The sequence below is a fragment of the Epinephelus fuscoguttatus genome, linkage group LG17 (assembly GCF_011397635.1).
Source record: "Epinephelus fuscoguttatus linkage group LG17, E.fuscoguttatus.final_Chr_v1".
Classification (NCBI taxonomy): domain Eukaryota; kingdom Metazoa; phylum Chordata; class Actinopteri; order Perciformes; family Serranidae; genus Epinephelus; species Epinephelus fuscoguttatus.
The window spans coordinates 29,642,537-29,667,236 of record NC_064768.1 but is presented as its reverse complement, the minus strand read 5'-3'; the positions used below and the strand labels follow the sequence as shown (position 1 = coordinate 29,667,236).

The 24,700-nt window shown below is 42.5% G+C and overlaps 1 protein-coding gene across 3 annotated transcripts in view; it reads right to left on the bottom strand.

Moving 5' to 3' along the window:
* The window catches only part of ptp4a2b (protein tyrosine phosphatase 4A2b), a 29,002-nt gene extending 5,797 nt beyond the window's left edge, over positions 1-23,205 (bottom strand). Inside the window, exons 1-5 of one of the 3 annotated variants that reach the window (XM_049602683.1) lie at positions 23,043-23,205; positions 4,528-4,815; positions 4,068-4,176; positions 3,887-3,979; positions 3,652-3,782 (exon numbers count right to left, since the gene is read on the bottom strand). In XM_049602683.1, coding sequence (XP_049458640.1) covers positions 3,652-3,782; positions 3,887-3,979; positions 4,068-4,176; positions 4,528-4,532 — 338 coding nt within the window. In that variant the 5' untranslated portion in view covers positions 4,533-4,815; positions 23,043-23,205. Of the gene's footprint in view, positions 1-3,651; positions 3,783-3,886; positions 3,980-4,067; positions 4,177-4,527; positions 4,816-17,978; positions 18,116-20,308; positions 20,434-23,042 lie in introns of those variants that run through there. The other 2 variants (XM_049602684.1, XM_049602685.1) reach the window with 2 other exon arrangements.
* Positions 23,206-24,700: the final 1,495 nt, after the last annotated feature.

Sequence of the window (24,700 nt, the reverse complement as noted above, 5' to 3'; positions counted from 1 at the left end):
CAAGGTGATATGTAAACTCATCTTCATTGGTCGACTACAAAATGACGTATCATCTGAAACATGGCAGTAGCTACATGCCCATTAGCCCACAGCGTCATTAACAGGCGGCTCGCTCAGTGTGTGACGTGCACTTGTAGATAAAATATAGGCCTATATTAATGAAGGTTCATTAGTACGGTTTTGTATTTCTCTGTAATGTAGCACAGTGTTAACAATGTTACTGATACTATTCTTCCTCACACCTTCAACTCAAACCATTGTGTTGCCCCGCCCAAAATATATCATTTCAGGGTTCAATGTTAAGGTTTTTTTTTCACTTGTCCAGTCGGACAAGTTGGTCAGAGATCTACTTGCCCGAAGTCAGTTTTTACTTGCCCTATAAAAACTGTTTAATTTAAGCGGCTATCAAATAACAAAGACTGCAGTTATTTTTATGTTATGTAATCTTTATTCACACTGTATTTATTAATTAAAACAACATACGTCATGTATTGTAGCTTAATTCCTACACAAAAATGAGTGTCAGGGCTTAAAGTGAAAAATGTGTCAATCGTTCTCCGTCTATAATTTTGCGCCCTACTTGAGCCATGCCCACCTCTATTTATTTTTCACCCCTCTCTCCAGTTCTGCTGTATTAACACCAGGTTTAATATATTTTGCTTCCATCTCTCTGCCCTGCTCTACTCTACTTCAACGCTACTTAGCTCTCTCTCTACTCTACCAGTAGACTACCACATCCACCTGTTGCACAAAACGCACACAGCAGTGTTTCCCCTAGGATGGAGTTGTAGCAGCGGAGGTGAAGCACACGCATGAAAAATAATTTTCACATGCGTGAAACTTTTTTGTATGCTTGCAAAGCACAGCCTGCTGGGATGTTTCTATGTATCTACTGGCACCAGAAGGGCTCTTTAGGACTAAGTACATACAGTACATGTGTGCACAGTAATGAGCAGGTGAAATGTCTGTCTAGCTTACATATGAGGTGTCTCAAGATTTAGGAACGTACAATTTTATTGAATATAATAAATAGTGCTGCACGATTTGATAAAAATGTGCGATTGCGATTATGGTGGACAATATTGCGATTTGCGATTGCGATTACAATATAATTACAATAAAATGTAATAAATAAATGGTATCATGAGTCTTTTTTTGCTTGATTCAATGTTTCCCCTACATTATATTAGGGGAGCACTGACCTGACATAGTTATTATTATGGACAGACAGTGTGTCAATGACCATTAACAGACTGAGCACAGTCAAACACGCTGCTCACACAGCAGCGCAGCACATCTGCAGATGAAAATTAGCCTGTATGGCTAAATTTGGCACATTTACGTGACTTAAGTGATTATGTTAATTAATGTGCACTGTCCCTTCTTAAATAAAATAAACATAAACACAAACTGTACACACAGCGGAGCGAGCCTGTGTTGTGTTCAGGCATTGTCACGTAAATGACAAATTCCAGCACGCCATAGCACAACACAGCAGCATGTCAAGTGGGCCGAAACAGAGCAAAATTGCTCAATTTTTCATTTGTTATGGAGTCCATGATTTCCCTGTGACACTTACAAATGTTTGCATAACTGTGCTTGGATGTTGTTTTATGAGGCTCTGGCGGCTTTCAGTTGTCTCTTTGTCTTTAACGTTACACGGCTCGGCTTTCTCTCGCATGCACTCTTCCTACTTTTCTCTGTGCTGTGCTATCTCAAGTGCTGATATAGATTGGTCATGTTGCCGCGGGACGTGGTGACTTTAGCTTTTAAACTTTTACACAGCACGTCTTTCAGGTACAGCGACGTTGGACAGAAAGACGTGCTGTGTAAAAGTTTAAATGTTAAAGTCGCCACGTCCCATTTCAAGTGCTGATATAGATTGGTCGTGTTGCCGCGGGACGTGGCGACTTTAACTTTTACACTTACACAGCACGTCTTTCTGTTCAACGTCGCCGTACCTGAATCCAAAGTGTCGCCATGTAACAGACGTTTTTTTCCCCACCAACTCAGCCTGTTCATGGTCGAGCTCATGCTCTTCTTCAGCGTCTGTGTTGGTCACTGCTGCACACCGGCTGCACGCACAAGGATAGCTTGTGGGCGTGATGTCAACAAACTCCACACACTACAGGAGAGGCAGTCACGTTCACAGGCACACACGTTAACATTTATTTAGCCTACAATAAATCGCAAATCGCAGCCTTTTATGCGGTTATGTAATTGCACAGCCTGACATCGCGATTGTGATTAGATTAATCGTGCAGCACTAATAATAAAGTAAAAAGTCACTTGACATGCTGCTGTTTTGTGCTATGACCTATTTAAGTGTTGGAAGTTGTTATTTACGTGACAACGCCTAAACGCAACACAAGCTCATCATGAGTGTCGTACTGAGCTGCTGTGCGAGCAGCGTGTTTGTCTGTGCGTTACAGCAGTCTGGTGGTTATTTACACAGTGTCCATTTCAATAACTTTGTCAGCTGACAAACTGCACCGGGCTCGGGGTCAGGTTTGGTCAGGAAAATGCGGCCCGAGCTGCTCTAGCATGCTCACCTGTGTGTGTGGCAGAACTCCGCCGTGCGCCTGCATCAGAGCAGAAGAGCACGTTTTAAAATACATTTATTTTATCAATTAGTTATTAACTTTTACTATTTTTAGCAACTTGCCCGTCGGGCAAGTGAGGTTGTTAGTTTACATGCCCGACCGCGAGTTTTACTTGCCCCGGGCAATCGGGCAATCGTTACTGTTGAGCCCTGCATTTAATAATTACATTAATATCATAAACATGCAGATGGCTAGTGTAAATAGGTTCACTTTGTCTACTCAAATTAGATCCAGTGTAGAAAGTTTCTTTTTTTCAGACAATGAGTTTTTAAGGAGATGTAGTTTACCTTGACATGTTTCGACTGTCACTTCAGTCTTGACTGAATACAGATGGCTAGTCGACTAATGGCCCTAAATGACGACTACTTGTCTACTTGGAAATCTTTTAGTCTGGGGCCGCCCAAACCTGAAGCAAAGTGATTTTTACTAACCTACATGGAAAGCAGCAACACAGACATGTCACGCTGCCCCATAGTTTGGGGGAAGGGTGTATCATCACAGTGTGATGTTATCAGTACTTTTACTGCGGTAAAGGATCTAAATACTTCCTCCACCACTGTTCCCTTATCCAAGAAGCCTCACTCCTCAGTACATGTACTTTTACTGCACTGATCTAATTCAGCAATGTGCCACCTCAGACCGTCTTTGCAGCAAGCGTGAAATTTTCCTCTGTGGTACCGTACCAGTGCCACTAATAATCGAGCCGAGCCACAAGCTAGAAAGAGCAAGCGTAACCCTAGCAACAGTGGACAGCAAGAATTGCGATACAATTATTGTCTGTCATACATTGCACACTGCCATAAAGCACGCATTTGATGCAAAACAAAATTTGATTAATATATTTATGTGTTGTAGTGAAGAGAGTTAGGCTTATTTTGGCAGCCTGACCTGACCATGATTTTGTCCTGGCAGACCCCTACCCCTCTCCATTTCAGAAATCATTACATCTACACAAATCACACAAATTACCTATTTGGATTCATAATGGCGGTTTTCGCTGACAAGTTTGCACCTCTGTATCGACCACACAACACAAACAGCCACTCACCGGCCAAGTCCTGCCACACAGTGCACAGCGATGCAGCAGCCAGGTTGCTCTCGAAACTTGGTGTTGAGCAGCTTGAGCCAGTCGTCCACAATCTGGGTGGGGGGAGGGGCACCATCATCGAAGGGCCAGTCCTAGAGGAGACAAAAGAGGAGAATGTGTGTGGGTTAAAAAGGATTAACGTATAACAAGACAGGGTGCAACGTGTGTGTGTGTGTGTGTGTGTGTCAACTCTTACCAGGACCTGTATCCCCTCCTTTTCTACTGGAGTTTTATCGTAGGTGGCATCACAAACTCTCACCAGTGTGTTCACACCACACTTTTTCAGGTCCTGGCAGACATCAAGGACAAGAGGATTTTAGACACAGGACTCTCAAACAAATGGACACAGATACAAATAGAGAGAGAAGCAGACGTACCTCTGTGAACTTGTTGAGCGTGGCATTGGTGGGGTTGTGGGTGATGAGGAACCTCATGCATTCGTAGGCAATCTCTACTGCAGCGGGGCGGTTCATGTTGGCGAGACGGCTTAAAAAACAATTACAATACAATACTCTTACAAAACAAAAGCGACTTTTGGCTCAGAAGTCAGCAAAAACTGCTAGGAGACTTATGTATTCAAAGGAGGGTAGAATAAATAAAAATGACAACACGTGGTGAAGGATGGGTCAGGAGGACAACAGGTGTTCAACTATGGGATGATGTACACAGAAAAGGGGAACGAAAAAGGATAAACTAGTCCACAGTACTCCGGGATGTAAAAAATGAATTAATACAAAACAAAAAAAAATTAAAAAGAATTTAAAAAAAAAAAAAAAAAAAAAAAAAAAAAAAAGAAAAAGATGGAGAAACTATCCGGGAGTCATCCAATCAGTTTACCCCATTCAGGAGAGCTGTTTGTGATTGGCTGTTCGAGGAGAAAGTGGCGAGCAAAGATTTGTCGTATCGGTTGGCGCAGGGCAGTCGGGCCAAGGACTACGCAGTATCCCAGGGGGCCTTTAGATGACACAGCAGTTCCTAGTGTGCTGACAGTCAGGGGGGTTTCTGGGTAGCGTAGTCCCTCGGGGGGCGGCCGATTCACTTCTTCACAGAGGTGAGGTGCTGTGCCTGGCAAAATTCTCCGCTCACACACGCCATATAGGTACGGCCCAAGTCAACACAGAAACCCTGTCAAGAGAGGACAAAGACAGGAGTGAGGTTACATGATAATAATGACAGCACACACTCCTATGGGGGGACTGAGCTGTGTCTTTTTGAATGTAAGTGTTTCGTAAGAGTTTCAATAGGTGGCTTCGAGGCTGAGTTAATGACAGCTGGTGAGCAGAGCTGTATATCCTTGTTAAAAACATTTAAACCCATCATTAGCGTCAGTTTAATCAGTACAGTCTGAAGCATTCAACAGTAGTGTTTAGGTTCATCGGTCTGGTACCAGTAATGTTACTTGATACATATCCTGTGTCCCTGAGCCATTAAAATCTGGGGGGATAAACTATCTCCTCCTGTAATGCTACATTGAAAACTGTGGCACCAGGTGTCTCTTATTTTGAAAGTATTTCTTATGTCACAGAAACCACTGAGAGTAAAACTTGTTTTGGCTGTTATATCACACTGTCAGTGATGTGTCTGTGTTTTTGGTCCAGTGCTCTGCACAGATTGGACACCTGCACACTGGCCCGCTCGTCCCTGGCTCTCTGAAGCTCAGTGCCCCACCGTTTCCTTGCAATGTCAGCGGGGCAGCACAGAAATCCTCAGGGATCACTGATGGACAATAACCTTACATTTTTAGGCACATAAAATGTACCAGAATTTACATATATGTATGATATTACTACAGACATTCCTGTAATCTTACAATGATGACCTGATGAAGTTTTACTGTCCTGCTAATGCACTCAGGGATGTATAAAGAGACCTGGATACAGAATTAAAAGGTTGCTCAGTGGCGCATGAAACCAAAACAACTCTTTTTTTCGTTATATAAAATTACCCAGATCTTCCTCATTATGAGGCCCATAGATCAAACGTGCTAGAGACTTGCAGCGGCCAAGCGCAGCCTAGCAACTAGCTTCTACTGGCTGAACAGCTAACTTATGGTTTAGCGCTCTGCTAACTCCACTGGGGATGAAATAATTTTATCTTGTAGCTCCTCCAGACTTTCAAAATGTTACTGTCAAATCCTGACAGTGAAACGAGTCATGACACTGACAATAACTTCTCCACTGATTTACAGATGTCTCTTTCACAATGTAAGTCTATAGGGAAAGTCTTTCTGGACCCCATGTTTGGGCCTGTTGGCATCATGTGACGGCCCCAGACAGTGTAATTCCCCTATTGGTCACTATTTAAAATTGGCCTCAAAGCGCAGCACTGTTCCTGGGGGCTCGGATGTGACATGTTAAAAAATATTTTCACCGATGGCTGCCATTTTCATAACGTATATATCATATATATCGTGCAAAGACAAGATCCTGCATAGCCTCAAAAAGTGAAAGTAAAACATTGAAACGCTTCTCAGAAGGAGTATAAGCACCTTAAGCACCCTAAGCACATTCCTGGGAACAGCACAGATGAGACCGGGACTGTGTACAAAGGTAGCGAACAGGTGCCAAACCACAAGTAGCTCGCATCCATCCACATGTAACCAACAATTCCCGCATAGCACACCTTTAATTAGACCATCTCCTTCTGTATTTCTAAAATATCAGTTTTCTGCTCGTGTTATTTTTAAGTCCAAAAAGTCACAGAAGGTAACATCATGACCTTATTTACCTTCCAGCCTCAGTTTATGCATCTCCTGTGAACTGACTACACCTTTGGATTACATCGCCTTGTCGATTCGCCACCTGTCACTGAAATGGAAACTAATAATGTGCTCAGTATGTAACGAACACACACAGACACAGACACAGACACAGACACACACACACAGTGTCTTCCAGAACAGGTAATGTCTGGTTTGTAACTAGCCTGGGAGCAGTAAGTCAAACTGTGCCAAGTCCTTGACAGTCTAAACCCAACCGCCACAAACTGGCTGGAACCGTCTCAGAGCAACATACGAGGGAGGTAGGAAAGGGGGGGGGGGGGCTGAGGGAAAGTGGATGACGAGAGTTGGCTATCACTACGCTGACTACGTACACACACAAGTGGTGGGCGGGAAGCAGAGAGAAAGGGCTTGGACTTCAGCACCGTGTCACAGGCGGTAGTCACAAGGTGAGGATTGCAGGGTGGGCAAAGCTTCAAACAGCTCCGGCATTTCAGTCTCACGCTCCCTCTTTTCACCTCCTCAAGACTGACACAAGACTCCCTGTGCTCTTTCTGACTCTTTCTCCATTCTTATTACACTCAGTCACAAGTCATTCAGGTATTACACTAAGCCATAAGACGCTACGTACCATTTAATACTGCATCTCTTAACACCACCGGTTTTTAAAAAAAAATCCTTTTAGAGACATCGGTTTTTGCAACCCAAGGCCACTCTTCAGAACCACACTCCTCTTTTTCTCTTGCTCCCACCACCCCAGTGTCACTTATCCTCTCCGTTAACTGCCAACCACAGAGCCACTGTCAAGGGGACGCATCAACCCACTCTCCTCCATAAATGTCTTTCCTCCCCACCGTCTTTTATACTTGGCAACAGCCACAAGGGCACTCAAAAACAGCCTTGATTTTTTTTTTTTTTTTGCATGATGGCCGAGAGCCTTTGTGACGCCTTTAATTACCGCCTCTGAGCAGTACTGAACACAATGTGGCACGGCTGCATGCAGACGCCTGAATGTTGGAAAAAAAAGGTAACCGGACTTTAAAGGCTTTCTGGCTTCTAATCCTCCAGGAATGAAAAAGATGGACAAGGAAAGAGAGGACAGTGTAAACAGGTGTGTGCTTTTCACCTGTAAAACCTGACTGTGGAAAGGAGAGCAGGCAGTTGAGTGAGACTGAAACAAGGAGGAATCACTGAAGTACAAAAGAGCCAGCAGACACACCAAGTACACCACAATGACAGCTTATGCTAAAAGATGAAAAGCAGCTGGTTTGTGCATGGCTGCCCAGATGCACAAAGTGACTTCATACAGTCTGCGTTTTAAATGCAGTCAATAGTAGGGTCACTAAGAGCAAAAAGACAGACCAGAAGACCATCTGAAAGTTCACACTGGTATACATGAAGCTAGATAGAAAGCAGGCATCAAGAAACTATCATAACACTGCAGGCAATGCAGATAGAACCAACAACACTATCTGCACAAGTTGCCATTTCCTCACCATGATTATCATGATTAAGTCCAACATACTTATCCTGTACTGATCTGATGAGACAGTGGAAACAATGCTGCCGAAAGGCATGTCTACCTTACTGGAAGTACGTAAGTTGCCCCCCTCCTCTTCTCCTACTGTTGCATCATGAATCTCACTTGAAAGATTACGTCTCAATGCAGGCACCCAGTTCTTGAAATTATGACCCCCTGCAACAATTTTGATGGTGAAACGAAACAGGTGTGAACTTGTGCATTGTGTTTACATTCTGAGCCAGGGCTACATCTGAGTTTTGGTGAGGACGGTGAGTGTGAGCACCCGCAGATGGATAAAATCCAACCAGCACCACCTGACTTAAAAGCTACATAAGAGATAATGGGAGTAATTTCCATGTTTCTTTTAACAATATATCTTACAAATATGCTCTGTTTAAACAGTTGGAAGTTGTCACAATGAGAAAAAAATAAATCATGTATAGAAATCAAAAGGTCTGATGCCATCAATGATCATTTTACAACCGCATAAATGGGAATCCAATGGAATTGTGAGGTCCCTAAATAGTCCCACCCTGGGCCAAAGTCGCACACACGTAACAAACACCAGTGCGAGGGTAATTGGTCTCCCCACACCCAACCTTGCAGAGACTAAACAATCAGGCCATTGCACGCATTGCAACCTAAACAGCACAGGACATCACTCACCCACTCAGTCACCACCTTACCCCAGGGGCAGGTGCTGAACACTGAGGTTGGTTGCTTTACGAAAAGCCTAACTCCCACAGCCACAGCTCAGTATGCTACTGAGTGCTGTTGTCTTATGTGTGCAGTGCAGAATAAAGGAATTCCCTCTGGGGAAAATACAGTTTAAAGTCCAAAGATTTTCAGTATTGTAATTTAGAAATGCATTGTAGACAAATGGACCCCGGGCCTCAGTCTTGAATGAGCTTGTCAATAGAGAAGTGAGTAAACTGTGGTAATATTTGGCCCGTGCTGCCGGGAACACATGCAAATCACTCTGAAATATGCAAACTGGTTCTGCAGTTACACACTGCACAGATGCAGGAAGAACAAAACAAACACACACACACATAGACACTCTATCTGTTTGTAGAAGCAAAGACATGATAAACCACACAGGAAACAAGACGCAGTGTTAACAGAAAAAAACTTAAACTGGAGACTAAACTACATTCAGCTGGGTCAAAGGATGAATGGGTGATATGCCATTATTGCACTGTTTTAACCTAACACCATCAATATCTATGTGAAATACTGTCATTAGCAGATGCAGATGAGGATTATTTTCTTAACAGATTAATCTGACAGTTATTTTAACGCCTGATCAGCTGGTGTTAAATGACTAAAACAGTGAGAATGCTGCACGGTTTCCCATTCAAGCTTGCTTGTTTTGTACAAACCACCTGTCCATTACCTGGTTTATTACAACAAAATACTCAGAAACCCAAGAGATTCACATTTGAGAAGCAGTAACCACAAAACGTGTCACCAAAACTGTCATTAATCAACAAATCATTTCAGCTCTTCAGGCAATGTATTGATTATCTTGGCAAAGCTGCAGAGCATCTCAAAATTCAATGACCAATGCCGCTCCCAGTAATCTCATACAGTGACTAAGGAGAAAGAGCAGAAGGAGAGAGGGAAAGATGGGAGGTGTGAGAGAGCAGGGAGTTGCAGTACTTGCTGATAAGGCCCGCAGTATGTCAGAACAGAAAAGGACACACAAACCTAAACTGGTGATAAAGTCGCAGAAGAATGGGAATCAGGGCATGGGTATCCTGCAACTGCTCACTCATCATTTCAGGATGACTCATCAGTGTGTCAGGAAAAGTAGAAAGCCCTGTCAGATTTATTAGCGAACTGAATAATAAATGTTAAGAACGAGGCAGCTATTTGTTATCATGGTTATACAGTAGCAGGTTAGATGATAGAACATTTTCCATTGACGAAGCTCATAATATCAGCACAGACTGGAACACTGCCCGCGGAAGTTGTAAAGTTATCACAGCTAAAGTGCATGGAGACAACTGCTACAGTGGGAGTCCTAATTGAAAGCCTTCCACATTGTTAAGGCTTTTATTGCCATGAGACTCCATAATTGTAGAGCTAAAGCCGTGGGCAGCTCTTGCTGACACCTGATAGCTGTCAGGTGGCCAACCCTCATCACTCGCACACCACCATAGCTATATACATACTCTGTGTACACCATGTACACAGTGTAGATAGTCACAAGCTTGCTGAGGAAATACATTTGCCACAAGTGCGAGAGGGATGATCTAAAATTAGCAGGAAAAACACACGCATGAATGTCTGGACATGGAATATACAGACTGGACAGGCACGGTGGCACGACGTCAGATTTTTACACAAAATGTGGAATGTCTGAGTCCATCTTCTTCCCCCCTTGTGAAAGGTGTTAGCATTACATGCAACCCTGTCTGGTGGTCTGAGGTTGTGCCTGAGTCTCGCTGCTGTTTTGTCTGGAGCCAGACTGGGCACGACCAGACTGTACTGCCTTGAAGCAGCTGGAGGGCTACTTTGCTGTGTGGAAGCAGAGTCAAGAGGCAGGGGGGAGCGCCTGTCATCCATGGCAGGACGGACAGTGAGGGGAGGAGGGGGAAAGCCCCGCTCTCCTTGGGGTGACAGCAGCAAGGATGGCACGGGAAAGATACAAGCACTGGCACCCTCGCCTCACATACCCACCTGCTTGCTCCTCTCAATGCACCCACTCCTCCTTTTAGTGTCTTATTTTTATCATTTCTACAGAGTACACTCTTTCATAAACACAACACTGCATTCTCAGTTCAACTGTCCGATTTAGCTGAACTGAAACGCCGAAATGATAGCCGCTTAAACTCACACAAACCATCAATCAGTGGGAATAGAAATGGGGCCGAATGTCACAAGGGGCATGTCTTCATTCCTGTGGCATCTGCAAGTGCCAAATAAAAGATAACAGATATGCCTGGAAATGTCAAGGAGGACAGGGACAAAGGACTAGGAACATGAAAAAAGCTTATAAGATGTGAAGAAAAATCATCAGGAGGACACAACAATGGATAAGCTATATTAAACAAATAAGAAAGAAAGCCAAAAAAGTCAAGTCAGGAGCTTGGCAGTGACTACTGAGAGATAAAACAGAGGATCACACCTGCCCAATGGTCCAGCTGGTTCCTCGCAGTGACGACAATACTCATGATAGGCTGGGTGGGCGGATCTCACCTCAAATTGGAGCTGTTCTCAACCGAACTGTGCACTCACACCAACCCCGCCAAACAGAGATGGAGAAACCACTATTCATTCATTTCAAATGAGCAATGGGACACGAGGAGAAAAAGCAACAGCTGGCTGGGAGATCTCTGTGACTTGGTGACAGGGAAAAGTTGGGCAGGGGCCAGCTTAATAAAAACAGCCCCACTGACAGACATATGCCCACTTTAAGGGCCTTTTTCACACTTGGAGAGGAATTTCTGGACCCGAAGGCATTTTCACAGACCTTGGTACATTTGGTTAAGTGTGAAAGTTGGTGTCAAACTTGGGTGTGAGCCAGACAAGCAGTCTCTGATCCATCTTAAACCAGTAGTGGTGGTGGTGGGTGGGAGGGCACCATCTTTAAACATCAAGGACAACCACTGCACACTGAAAGCTAATTAACATGACTGGTTGAGAGTGTCATACTACAGTCATCTGTCCTACAGTATAGATACAGCATCAAACTATAAGGAAAACCAATATTCTGAATTTGATACAGGTCATATAAACAGCATAGTTTAGGTCTATTTCCAATCGTAGCATTTTCTGATAAAGGGATGTATCCGTATTTTTTGGTTTGAGGAGCTTCCTTTGAACATTTATACAGTGCACTCTATATGTCTCAATTAGGTGTTTTAACTGCAGTTTCTGACACACACAGCCTTCTGCCTGCATAAGGTCAGCTCTGTGCACTGTAAATAAACCAACAAGCCAACAGGCTGTAGGGTAGAGATGCAGCCCAAAATAAAAGCCCACATTTCTGATCAGAAGGAGAAACTCATCTACTTTCTGACATTATCAAAGACTTGGATATCAATAGGTTTTTGGATATGCAACAATACTACAACTAGGGATGTTCCTGGCGGCTAATTCCCCTGTCGACTAAACGAAAATTTCAATTAAGACTAGTTAACTAGTCTAAAAAAGGAAGGTTATCATTTTGCGTCACGGTGTATTGAGGTTCAACATATTCCATGAACTTGCTGAAGCCTTTACCTTCAACAAAGTTAAGTGGAAGCATATCTTGCAAGGTCACTGCCGTGATGAGCTGCGTCATCTTCTCAGACCAGGCGGGATCACAGCGTCTCCGGGTGAACAATGTCAAATTGGTTTGAGTGTGACTAGCACCGCTAGCTGCAGCAGCCGTCGTTCCATGCATGTTAACATCCAAATGCTTGAGTTGAGTGTGGTTGCGCATTGCTCCAGTCTACTTGAGCATTACCGCAAGGAGGGGGACTGCTGTCTGACGGCTCTGTGGCACCCACTAGTGGCGGGCGGCTGCATGACAGTTAAGGGGCCTTGTACATGAATAAAACACTAACTGTTTAACCAACTAATGTTTCTGGTGCCGACAAGCGAGGGGGCGGACGTTTGATTGTTTAGACGGCTAATCGCACTCATCCCTAATTACAATGCTGACCTTTTCAAGATGGCAGTTGAAGGAATGAAACAGGTAGGCTGTGTTCACAAGGTCGATTAAGTCCGCAACTGGTGAAAAAACTGCCGTTACTTTGAGTATGCATGGCTGCATGTGAACAGTTTACTATTGTCTCTTTCGAAGTAGAAGCAAAACCGGAATATTTACTGCATGTAAACGTAGTCCATGAGATTACTGTCAGTTTGATACAATGCCTCAAGACCAAAGCACAAACAGCTTGAAATTAGTCTAGTGTGAAGGTGCAGCTGCATCATGACATGCTACACACATGCAAGCCTGACTGGTTTTCATCTCTTTTTTTGTAAGGAGGAACCAAGTAGAAGTATTAAAGGAGGGGCGTTGGTAGCTTGGTGGTGGAGCAGGCGCCCCATGTACAGGGCTGTTGCCGCAGCGGCCCGGGTTCGAGTCTGGCCTGTGGCCCTTTGCTGCATGTCACTCGCTCTCGCTCTCTCTCCCCTTTTCACGTTTGTCTGTCCTATCCATTAAAGGCTAAAAATGCCCCAAAAAATATCTTAAAAAAAAAAAAGAAGTATTAAAAGGAAAACCATCTTAAGTCTGACATGGTTGGCACACTTTTTTGCGATGAAAGATTGCTGCACAATCAATCCACAGGCCAGGACTCTCATGGATGAAAGCAAACCGTCAGTAACATCTCCCAAACAAATTTTGGTATAACCTCAATTATTTGGGTCTGAGAAGTCTGGAAACACTATTAATGTAAAATCAAAGCCGTTAATGGGTCACAAGATAAGATAATTCACTTCATGCTCAATAAAGACAAAAGCACGCCATGGACTCTCAGGACACAGTCCAAGGGTGATGGGGCCCGTCAGTGTGGGGTATGGTGACAGGTCACCACACCATTGAGCAAACAGTACACACATAAAGGAAGTAGTGTGCGCTACCACCCCTTGCCATCAGTCATGCTCGAAAACACAGAAAGACAAACAGACAGGCAAGCAAAAAAGCAAACACACACACACACCACGACAATAAACTACACTAGTTAGGGTTCTAATCTGTCTTTTTGAGCCTCACCAGTTTATCTAGTGTAACAAGCAAGACTGAAATCTCCAGGCATGCCGGGACAAGACGGCATTGAGAGATGGACTCCAACAGAGATCCTAAACTGTTGCTGTGCACACCCCTTGGGTTTGCAAACAGGAGTCTCAGGCTGAGAGTGATACTCCAAGTCTGTAGATTTGGTGTGGCCTCATGCTTTGTTGACTGAATTCTGATAACGTGCCCGCCCGTCGGTTTCCGAGAATGTAGTCGAGGAACTGGTACAAGTCCATTCAAAACTGAGAACAGCACCTTTACTTCACCTACCATGAGCTCAGGGAAGGGAAGGGTTGGCATGACGAAGGTTAACAATAGCTGTATGAAAAACACTGTCACCACTACCAGCACGGTAACCACACCAGGCTACCGTCTGTCTAGTGACAAACAGCTGGACTTTACAACACACAACTTTTTTGTTTGTTTTTTGGCACTTCTTAAAGCTGCAACCTAGAGCTACAAATATGTATCACTTAGTTGTCAACTATTAAATTAATCACCAACTAATGTGATAATCGACTAATCAGTTTGAATGACTTTTTCTGGCTTCTTTCCTGCACTGACAGTAAACTGAATATCTTTGGGTTGTGGACGAAACAAGACATTTGGGGACATCATGCCAATATTTCACTATCTGTTGAGATTTTATAGACCAAACAACTTATAGGTCAATGGATTAAATCATGGGCAAATTGTTTGACACTGAAAACAATCATTAGTTGCAGCCCTGTTGCGAACCTGATGTAATGGACATTTATCTGTATCCCATCGCAAATTTGTTTTTACTACAAACGCCCTACAGTGTATTCTCATTATTTTACAAAACAAAATTGCTGTATTATAAGTTTTATAATAGGTCAAGTGTGTAGGATTTAGGAGCACCCATTGGCAGAAATGGTATGCAAGATTCATAACCATGTTTTAATTAGTTTATAATCACATGAAAATAAGAAGTGTGTACTATGTTTTTGTTACCTTAGAATGAACCGTTAATATCTATTTACGTAGTGGGCCCTCTTCCACTGAGTCAGCCATGTTTTTCTACAGTAGCCCAGAACGGACAACCCAAACACTGGACGCTACGTCAAGTGGGCCACTTCAAAAAATGACTGAACCCAAATGAAAGGAGGCTGGAGCACTTGATAAAATTGCAGAGCTTTTAATAAGGTGCAAACAGACTGACGTTTCGAAGAAGACGCAGTAGCGTCAGTCATTTTTTGAAGTGGCCCACTTGATGTAGCGTCTACTACTTTGTCCTGTGCTGTGAGCACCAATCCAGTTTTTTTTTTTTTTTTGGCTGAAGCGCAAGAGTCTCTTTCTTTGATAAAACCAAACACTGGCTGTACATAGGGCCATTTGTGTTTTCACATCAGCCTCTGTGATTCTCCTACACGCCTGGCACATGGGAAAAGGTTCAATTCTGCAACCTTACAGCGAGATGCCATTTAGGGCACATTCACACAAGGACAGTCCGGGGGACTCGGTCTGATTTGGTGTTTGGGGGCGATACTGCCCGAAACGACCACTGACCAGGAAGAATAAAAGCATGAGGAAGAAGAAAAACTCGGCTGATCGATTGGCCAGGACCGAAAACGGAAATCCATCCCCTTCAGCCGGCTTGGTCACCACAAAAACAATGGAGCAACACCAAATTTGTATCAATAAGCACCTGCACCTCCTCACTACTCCACATCTGCCCATGAGACAGTTTCCAATTTTTTCTTTTTTTTTTTTAACTCTCCCGGTTCGCGCTGTTGGCTTTACCACTGTAAGTGAACCGCACCAGGATTCCTTTGCAAGTGAACCAAGACCCCAGTTTTCAAGCGGACCAGGGTTTGCTCATTTAGCGCCGGTGTGAATGCGTGCTAAATCCTACACAGTGGACCTTTAAAATTTAGACAGCTATTTGGGCTGTGATTGGACAATGAGTAAAATCTAAAGCTTTTTAAATAAAGACTAATTAAAAATAAAAGGATGACATTTACTATGTCATGTCTAGAAAAGGTCCTCTGTCTCTTACATTAAGTAATTTCTACCTTAAAGGCTTAGTAGAGCAGTTACACAGAGCCTTTTTGTATATATGGTAGTGGATTAATTAATGAATTACAGAGCCAAATTCAGCAACATCTTGTCAAGGTATAAACATGATGTGCAACACACAACTGTAAATGTGTGTATTATCATGGGAAAGCAGTTTTAGTATGTTTGTACATGTATAAATGGATGGACAGGCAAAAAGCAGCACAGCAAAAAACAATCAGTGGATATGTGCAAAAATAATAGGCTACCTGCCTTCGGACCCCTGTCACCTAATCAGAGCCTTATAATTGGGACATGAGTCATAGTTGGTCACGTCTGTGTTTACCTGTGTCAAAGCGGAACCATGCACAGACGGTCTGACTCAGGCTTGCGGTCGTCTCGGTTAGAATTATAATAAACCCGTGTTTTTCACAGGGTGATTACCACAGACCCCGAAGATATACAGGCCTTCCACTCTGGGTAGCAGTACTTGAAAATGGACTCAAAAGAAAACCACAGGGTAAGAAGTCTCTGCGGTGTAAGACAGGATAGTACTCTCGGTCCAACATTCAGATGTGGTAACAGAGTCACACAAACATTTGACAGTGCGCTTGGGAAATATCTTTAAGCCAAAAGGTTTGATGTCACATTACCACAATTAATAACACAGATGCCTTGCATTGTTGACTAAATAAAAACCAAGATGCCAACACTAAGAGTATATATATATATATATATATATATATATATATATATATATATATATATATATGAAAACTCCATTTAGACTTTCCTTTTGCACTTGCCTGTATAGAAAAAAACACCCCTCCTGTTATAGCCTGTCTGTGGGTGGACTGTGTTTAATCAAGCCTAGAAATAGGTTTGGGACACAGAATGACTTTTCATGAATGCAACACTTCAACCCAACAGATGCACAAAAAACCTCTAGGCTGCCTCCAAGTTAGATTCTTCCAGCCTGGGTTAATAGATTCACCACACCGTCTCACCTACCCTTGCTAACACACCTTTAATCTGTTCAAAACAATAGTGAAAGTCTGAGGAGCAGACATGCAATTAAGGAAACAGGAATCAAAGGTAGCTGTACTGACAAACTGCTTAGGACCAGTGAGCCCACTCACACAACAGGAGTGATTTACTGCAGTGTGAATGAATCTTAAATAAGAATACTGTTGTGGGGCAAAACTGATGGTTTATTTTCCACGTTTGTTAGCGCTCCCATATCAATTTATAAGTATTTCTTTTAACAGACAAAACTCCAAGGTAAGCAGAAGAAAATTAAAAAGCTAAATTAAAGCCAACTTAAAATGAAAGGTTAAAAGTAAACAAATGGCTGTAAATAAAGATAGCACAAGTTTTGATATAAAAGAACACCCTGACGAGAATAACTCTGAGGTCCTGATGCAGAGCTTTTACCCTGACAAGCTTAAAATATTGATAGGCTTTAAAGTTTACCAGCAGTTTAAATGCCAGATTGCTTTCCCAACAATGACACATGACTTTTTTGGTCTGTGTGAACAATAAAAAGACTGTCTACCACAGATGATGGGGGGTTCTTTCTCTAGAAACCATTTGGTCAAGCATAGATCAGTACAGGCCTGCTTTACAGACAGCACAGTCACTAGACACAAGTCAAGACTTCTTTCTGTCAATTTATGGAATTAATTTTCAATATCCTGCAGCAGATTACATTTGCAAGCAACTCCTTTAATCTCAATCAGAGAGACAACTGCCGATTAAAAATGACAACCCTGCATCTCTTTAACAACTTTAAGTTTTTGGGATATAGCAGACAAAAGCGCACTGGTCACACAGTTTACGTTTAGCGCCATCACTGTTGGTATTACGTTGGTGACATCTTTGCAGCATTTCTTCTATGTTTAAAAACATGGCATCTGCATGTTACACAAAGTCTTGTTCTGTGGTTTGTTAGAACAGAGACGGCAAAACTATCAAGATGCACCCTGTGGAACAATGCTATGATGTACACTTCTTCTTGATTAGAGCCACTTATCGCTGACGGCATTCTTCATCTACAGTAGCTCAGTACGTTATGTTTTTATAGATGGGTGTGCAACCTAACACCGCATATTATGTTTGCTCTGTTATTAAATTTAAATGCTACTGATGCTGTGCCAAGCCTCGAGAAAAACAAACTGAAAATGTCACAAATTTAGATTGATTAAAAAAATCATGATGAGTTGTTTTGCTGCCTGTCTAGCCTAAATGTTGGGAAATGGACTTTCTCATTCTGTCCCTTATTCAGCACAACAGGTTACCTCTCTGTGTTCCCAAAGGACAGGAGCTAATCTTCCCGCAAGAGTACTTGCTGTTCTGGCTTCTTGTGTCCGTGTAAACGGGGCTGGAGACGGGAGGTGAGAGGATATGTTACCCCCCTATTTCCATGAACAGACGAACGCACCATACGCACGTACTCGCACATGGCAAAGCCCACTTATCACACTGCTTTGCAGCCTCTGAGTGAGTACAGATAAACAGTGTGACGATCAAAGGCCTCTGATAGCGCTCAGGGGGAGGGCGAGGGGGGGCAAGGACTGATCCGTCTCTGGAAAGGACTGAAAGAGACCAGGGCTCAGTACCTTAGAAATGGGAATGAAAAGAGGAAAACATATCCAAACAAAGGCCCGTTCTGTCCTCGCTGTGGCCTAGTTGCACTTTTAATCACACTTTTCACAATATTAAACACCTGCATGATAGACGCTCAGGACAATAAGCCAACAACTTCAAGAGACGGAGGAGAACAGAACAAAACATTTGCACTGTTACATGGGCAACGCCATCTACTTTAATTTTCTGCCTACAGAGTTAATCTAGTGTGAAACTATTTGCTTCCGTTCAGGATTTCATATTTAAAAGCACTCATCATTGGGAGATCCCTAGTTAGGGCCCAAAATGATTGAAACATTAACCAGTTTGAGGCTCAGTCGTTTGAACATTTTCCTAATGTTTTAATGGATCACTAAATGACTGTTAAAACTCATCCGTTCAGAAAAACCATGGATATTATGTCGCAATGAAGTGTACGGTAAGTCAGAAGACGGGGGAAGGTACTGCTCGTAAAGTATCACTCAAAGAACAACTTGTGCAAAAGTATAACTGTCCGTACTTTTACCAATGTGTTTTAATGTGCTACTAACACATTAATATGTATCACAATAACAGATTATTTTCCAATGCTGCTGCATTCTCCCCAGACAGGACAGTTTGGTTTTCTATTCTGCACTATGGAAGTTTTCATCTGGAATATGGGTCGAGGGACTATATCCAACCATGTCTGAGCTCCTTTGATAAATCATAATCTCATGTCACAATCCTCAAATCGGCTCCAGGATGACATCTCCCAGCCAAGACAGACATTCATCACAGCAGTGAGCCACACCTCTACCTGTTTGCCAAGACATCAACGCATGGACCGTTAACCTTAACTGACATATCAAGAAATTAGCGGGTAGAGAAAAGACCTGCACAGCTAAAGGGCAGATCAGAATACAAGGTGCTTTTCCATCCCAGTTCACATCTTGACAATTAACTGACAGCCACTTCCTGTGGAGCTGAACTAGTTTCACAGAGACAAAAGGTTCTTCTGTGTGTGCGTTTCTGGATTGTGGGTTCATCTAAGCATTTGGATGTCAGAAATATAGACTCGAGTTAATGTAGGGCACAATTACTATGACTGAAATCATAGTAATTAGTAATTACTTTGACCGAAATGACAGTAATTTTCTAATCTGAAATAGAAATGCGTTTCAGGACAGGACGACACTCAGCAACAGACGGACCCAGACAGGAGAACGCCTGCTCACATTTTTGCCGAGAGGTGCAGAGTCCCAGTGAGACATCAATTCTTCTGACATTTGGAAACTAAGTTGGCCTTCTGACAGCAGCATCAGGGGATGCCTGTTGCCATACCAACGATTATCTCAGCAGTAGCAACAAGTGCCCCTGTAGGGAATTTTGGTGTCCCTTGTGAAGAGATCAGAGAAGAGCAATGGTGCTCCCTTTAAACATTCACAGAGCAAAGCAAAGGACGCAGTAGGGGGTGCAGCATTGAAGAGGGTTGGGGGGGCTCAGAGTAGATACATGTCTACATACACTAATCTAGGAACTTTTTAATCTATGGTATCCAACTTCCCTACCAGAGGCATCAAACACGCACTGTAATCGGCTCCAAGAAGCAAATCCATCTTTTTCAGATTATGGCCACAATGAACACATTAGTTTGAGCCACGTTGAGAGAGGTAGTCCCACTTTTCATGCGTGTAATAAGCTGCTTAAGGAAATGAAGAATAAGCCAAGCTCCAGTGAGAAGCAAAACAGCACCCAGGCAAGAGGAAAACACAGCAAGCTTGTTTATGTGCAATAACCCAGCATTTTCTAGACTACAGTTGCTTCAAAACTCTTTGTGGATCAGTAAAGGTGAGCAGCTACATATGCCTACAAACAACAGCTCTAATAACAATAACAACACCCTTTACTATAGCATGTTTGGCAAAGGATAGTGTTTTCCCCCTGCTAACAGCAGCTCTGGCAGCTGTAGCTAGACAAGGTAGCTGTAAACACAAATAACAAAGAAAGATCCTATTCCTACCTGTTGCTATAGTTTCAGTAGGCAGCCTTGCAGCAGCAGCATCTACAAGAGGTGTCAATCTGTCAGACACTGCCAGTGCTACAGAGCCAGTGCCTTCGCTTTATCCCAGCGCTGTGGCAACAACAGTAAACGAATGCCGTACTGAGGAGGGCATGATTCATTAACCAACATCACAGCGCAAAAAACACACAAGGTGCCCATGGCTACTATTGCATAATTATATATGGCGTTTCTCTAAACAACTGGAAATGAGGAGAAAAAAAGTATGGGCATCTAATCCTAGCTTTCCACTCTGGGCTGATTTCAACACAATAAAACTGCTCTGGAGCCAAGGATCTTAGAAGGCTAACACATAGTAAAACCAAAGCTTGTGTTGCATTCTCACAACAATCCCGACACCCAGGGGCATAACTAGATTTTAAATTGTCCAAATCTGTTAAGCCAGTGACTGGAACAGACCTCTTCAACCGTACCTCTCAACACTCACAGCCACCCTTTGGCTCGATGGGCTGCATGCCAGTGGGCTACAACATAGGTGTTCTTCTCCCCGAGTAACCTCCTTGCTAAGTCGGTGTCGTGTTACTGTACACTGAGCTCGCCTTTCCCGGTTACGGTAACCAAGGCTGAGAACTTCCCTTCTTGTCACATTGCCTTTTTTAATGCTGCCTGACACAGGAACCACCCTACTGTTGGTGTGAAATGTCATGCATGCAACAAGCTAGATTTAGGCCTCCTACAACACACTTCAGTCTTAACATATATGACATTTGTGAGCACTACAAGGCAATGCAAAATAAAGACACATTTCACCCAAGCAGAACGAAGGCTTGCAGTTTCATAGTTTACATATATGCGCAAAAACAAGGTTGTTTGACTTGAAGTGTGGTGTCTCATGAATGAGGACTTCCTACTGTTAAGGTCTGCCTTTAGCTGCAGGCTGTGCTCTAAGTGGACTGAGAGGAGCGAAGCTATTTCAAGACTGGGCTGTGCATTATGTGTCAATTAGCTATAACATAAAGCAGGTCACCAATACAAGTGGCCTAGTTCTGTGGAAAAATGTGAATAGGGCAGAGGCTCATAACACAAAGAGTTGTGAAATCCCAGTCTTTTTATGAAACAAGTGTGTCGTTGTTGCTGATATAACCCATGGGGGTACAATTATGAGATGTGCAAACAAAGTTAAGAATAATAACAGGAACATCTGGTTACTTCTACTATACATTACCATGCCCTCCATTTGTTTTGATAACGGATGGCACTGAACACATCTCATCTTCTACGCTCTCTGCAGACAAATTAGGTCACCTTGCAGTGACTCATAAGCAGGAATGTAATTAGCTTACCTGTTACACCAGTTACTCATTGACTCATCCACCCATGTTTGCAGGAGCATTCAGAGCTATTCGTTTGTATTAGCCACCCACTAGAATTTATTACAGAGAGGAGACTGAAACCATAGGAAGGTCATAAATTGAAAACTGAGAGGCATGGGAATGTGCTGCGGCCTTTAGTGTCACAGCTGCTCTAGTCAACTTCCTCCCCAAGAGCATTTCCTCATTTCACTTCATCCAACATGGCTTAATGGCTGGGTGCTTTCTGCTTTAAGAAACCAGACAAGACTAAATTATAGACCCGTGTAACCTCAGCGCAAGCTACATTTTTTACATGAAAGGCTGACGATATGAGTCAAACTGGCTGGTTAACAATAAAGTGAGCAGTTTGACGATACACACGAGCAGTCGAGACAACACGGTAACAACAGGCAGGAAATATCGCATTGGCAGCCACTTGGTTTTGTTATTACAACGTTAGCTTCGCATGTGGCTTCAAATAAATGGGTCAACCATACTTTGGGTCAAGATTTGCCACAAAGGGCGGAAGGCAGCTAGCTCAGTCGCCATGTATACCTCTAGCCAAGCTCCTACCTTCTACAACTACCGACGTACAATAGAAAAAAGAAGCTGGGAACACTGGAAATCACAACCACTGGTTATATTTTAAACATTTAAATGGTGCTGCTGACGTGAACACCAAGACAACAGATAAAACATTAACAATAGCATCGTTAACGTTAGGCTAACGTTAGATATTGTCCAACAGAAATGCTACCTTTACTGACACACTGTACAGCTAACATTAGCCCTTATTTTATGAAATTGCGGACGACGTCCTGTTTGGGTAGTATCATGGCATTTACAATATTTAATGTGCCGTATTTCATAATAAAAAATAAAACCCAGCGACAGCATACTGATACGTTCAAGGTTTTTCATTACTATACAAGGAAATACCCTTAGCCCCAATAGCAAGCTAACGTAGCTACATTAGCTAGCAAGCTAGCTCAGCTCCGTCACTTTGCCTTTCCCAGCAATGGTTGGCAACCGCTCCAGAGATACGCCAAGACTAGCTGTATCAGAGTTAGCTTAACTAACTTGAGGGCGGGTAATTCACAAAACTATGACGGTTGATACTAATACACGTTAGCATAATTTGGAGCAAATACGTAACCTATTTTGTAACCGTCCGAGCTAACGTTAACGTGGCTACACACTGCTTCGCCTGCCTCTCATGTTAACTTACTTTAGCTACCTTGTGTTGTGCTAATCATCTAACAATATGTAGCCCAACTTTTAATCAGGCTCTTGCGGATCCGCGTCGCTGCAATCGCGAGCGATCATGTCAGAGACAAGTTCAAAGGGGTCGGCTGCGATTAGTTGGGTTTTTAGGTACTTACAAAGAGCAGGCTGAACATTGAAATCCCGTGACTACCCCGGAGAAAGTGGAGGGAGTGTAGAAACCGCTGCCAGGTCGCCTTTTTGTTCCTCTTCAATGTGGCAGCTTGAATTCTCGTCGGAGGTCGGCAACTGTTGTTGGGGAGGAGCCTCCTCGGTCTGTGCGCACCTTCAAGGACCGTCGGAAATATGAGCTAAGCCCAGGCAGCACAAGTTGACCACGAGATAACGCAGAGGGGTAAAATGGGCAACATGTCAATTTCCATGGAAGTCCACTGTAAATGTGCTTTGTAATTTTGATATGAGAGGTGCAGATTAGTAAACTGAAAATAAATGTAAAGATAAATATGTTTGATGCAATGATATATAGTAGTAACGACTGGAAATAACGTATATAGATAGATGACATGAGAATATAGAAATATAAAATATAGATAAAATTAAAATATACAAGAGAAATATACAGGAATAGAATAAAAATATAAAAATTGCAGCAATAATATATATATTTTTTTATTTTGTTGGAAAATTCTATATCTATAAGAAAAAGCGGTCAATAACCAAATGAGTATAATATGATGCATATCTCTGGCACTGTAATATGTAAATGCAATTTATTTATTTTATTTTTTGTAAGCTTTTGTCTGCTTATTTTGTGTTTTATTTTCTATTATCTATGCATTTGTATTTCTGTAAATTAATTTCTGCACAATGTGCGCATATAAAAATTGCAGGAATAAAATAAAAATAAAAATAAAAGATATACATCTCTTTAGTATTTTTTGGAAATGTCCACACCCATAATAACAAGTGGTCAAAAACCAAACCGATTTTCCTGCATTTCATCAATGACTTTCAACAGTATAGCCCCATGTTATTTAATGTTAAGAACGATATAGCTAGTAAGACATTTAAGTTATTAAATTAGTATGATATGATGCATATCCCTGGCACTGTAAAATGTAAATGCAATTATTATTATTTTTTTTTTGTTAGCTTTTGTCTTCTTATTTTGTGTTTTATTTTCTGTTATCAATGCATTTGTATTTCTGTAAATTAATTTGTGCACAATAATAAGATAATAATAGAACTTGTGTGATCTTTCATTCGTCTGAACTGGAATCATTTTTAAGTGACACACACCCGCAAACATTTGCACCAAATTTGTTTTTGTGATTGTCCATTGCTTTCCTGCTGCATCACGTGCCACTTCATATATTCGCCAAAACATCCAGTAAATCAAACCAGCGGCTTTCACTTATATCTACAGCAGCACGTGTGTAGGTCGACTCATAGTGCGAAGTACTCCGGCTGGATGTACGCGTTTACCGGTATCACATGAATGCAGCATGGCGGTCTGGCGTCAGTGCTACGTAAGAAGAATCCGGGTGCACGATGACAGCTCACCATGGTGACGACAGTTCCAGAAAATAACCGCACAATATGATATGCCAGGGCTCACGAGTTGTTTAGAAACATACATTTTATTTAATGCCTTTAACCAATCACATCTTGAGTGACTGTAACTGCCACTTGAGTCATGCTGTGGTTTATAGAGCCCACAGCAGGGTGGGTCCACCGTGGGCTACTTGTATTGATCATATTTGTATATATATTTACAGAAATATATGTGTTTAGATCTATTGATTTGCCATTTCAA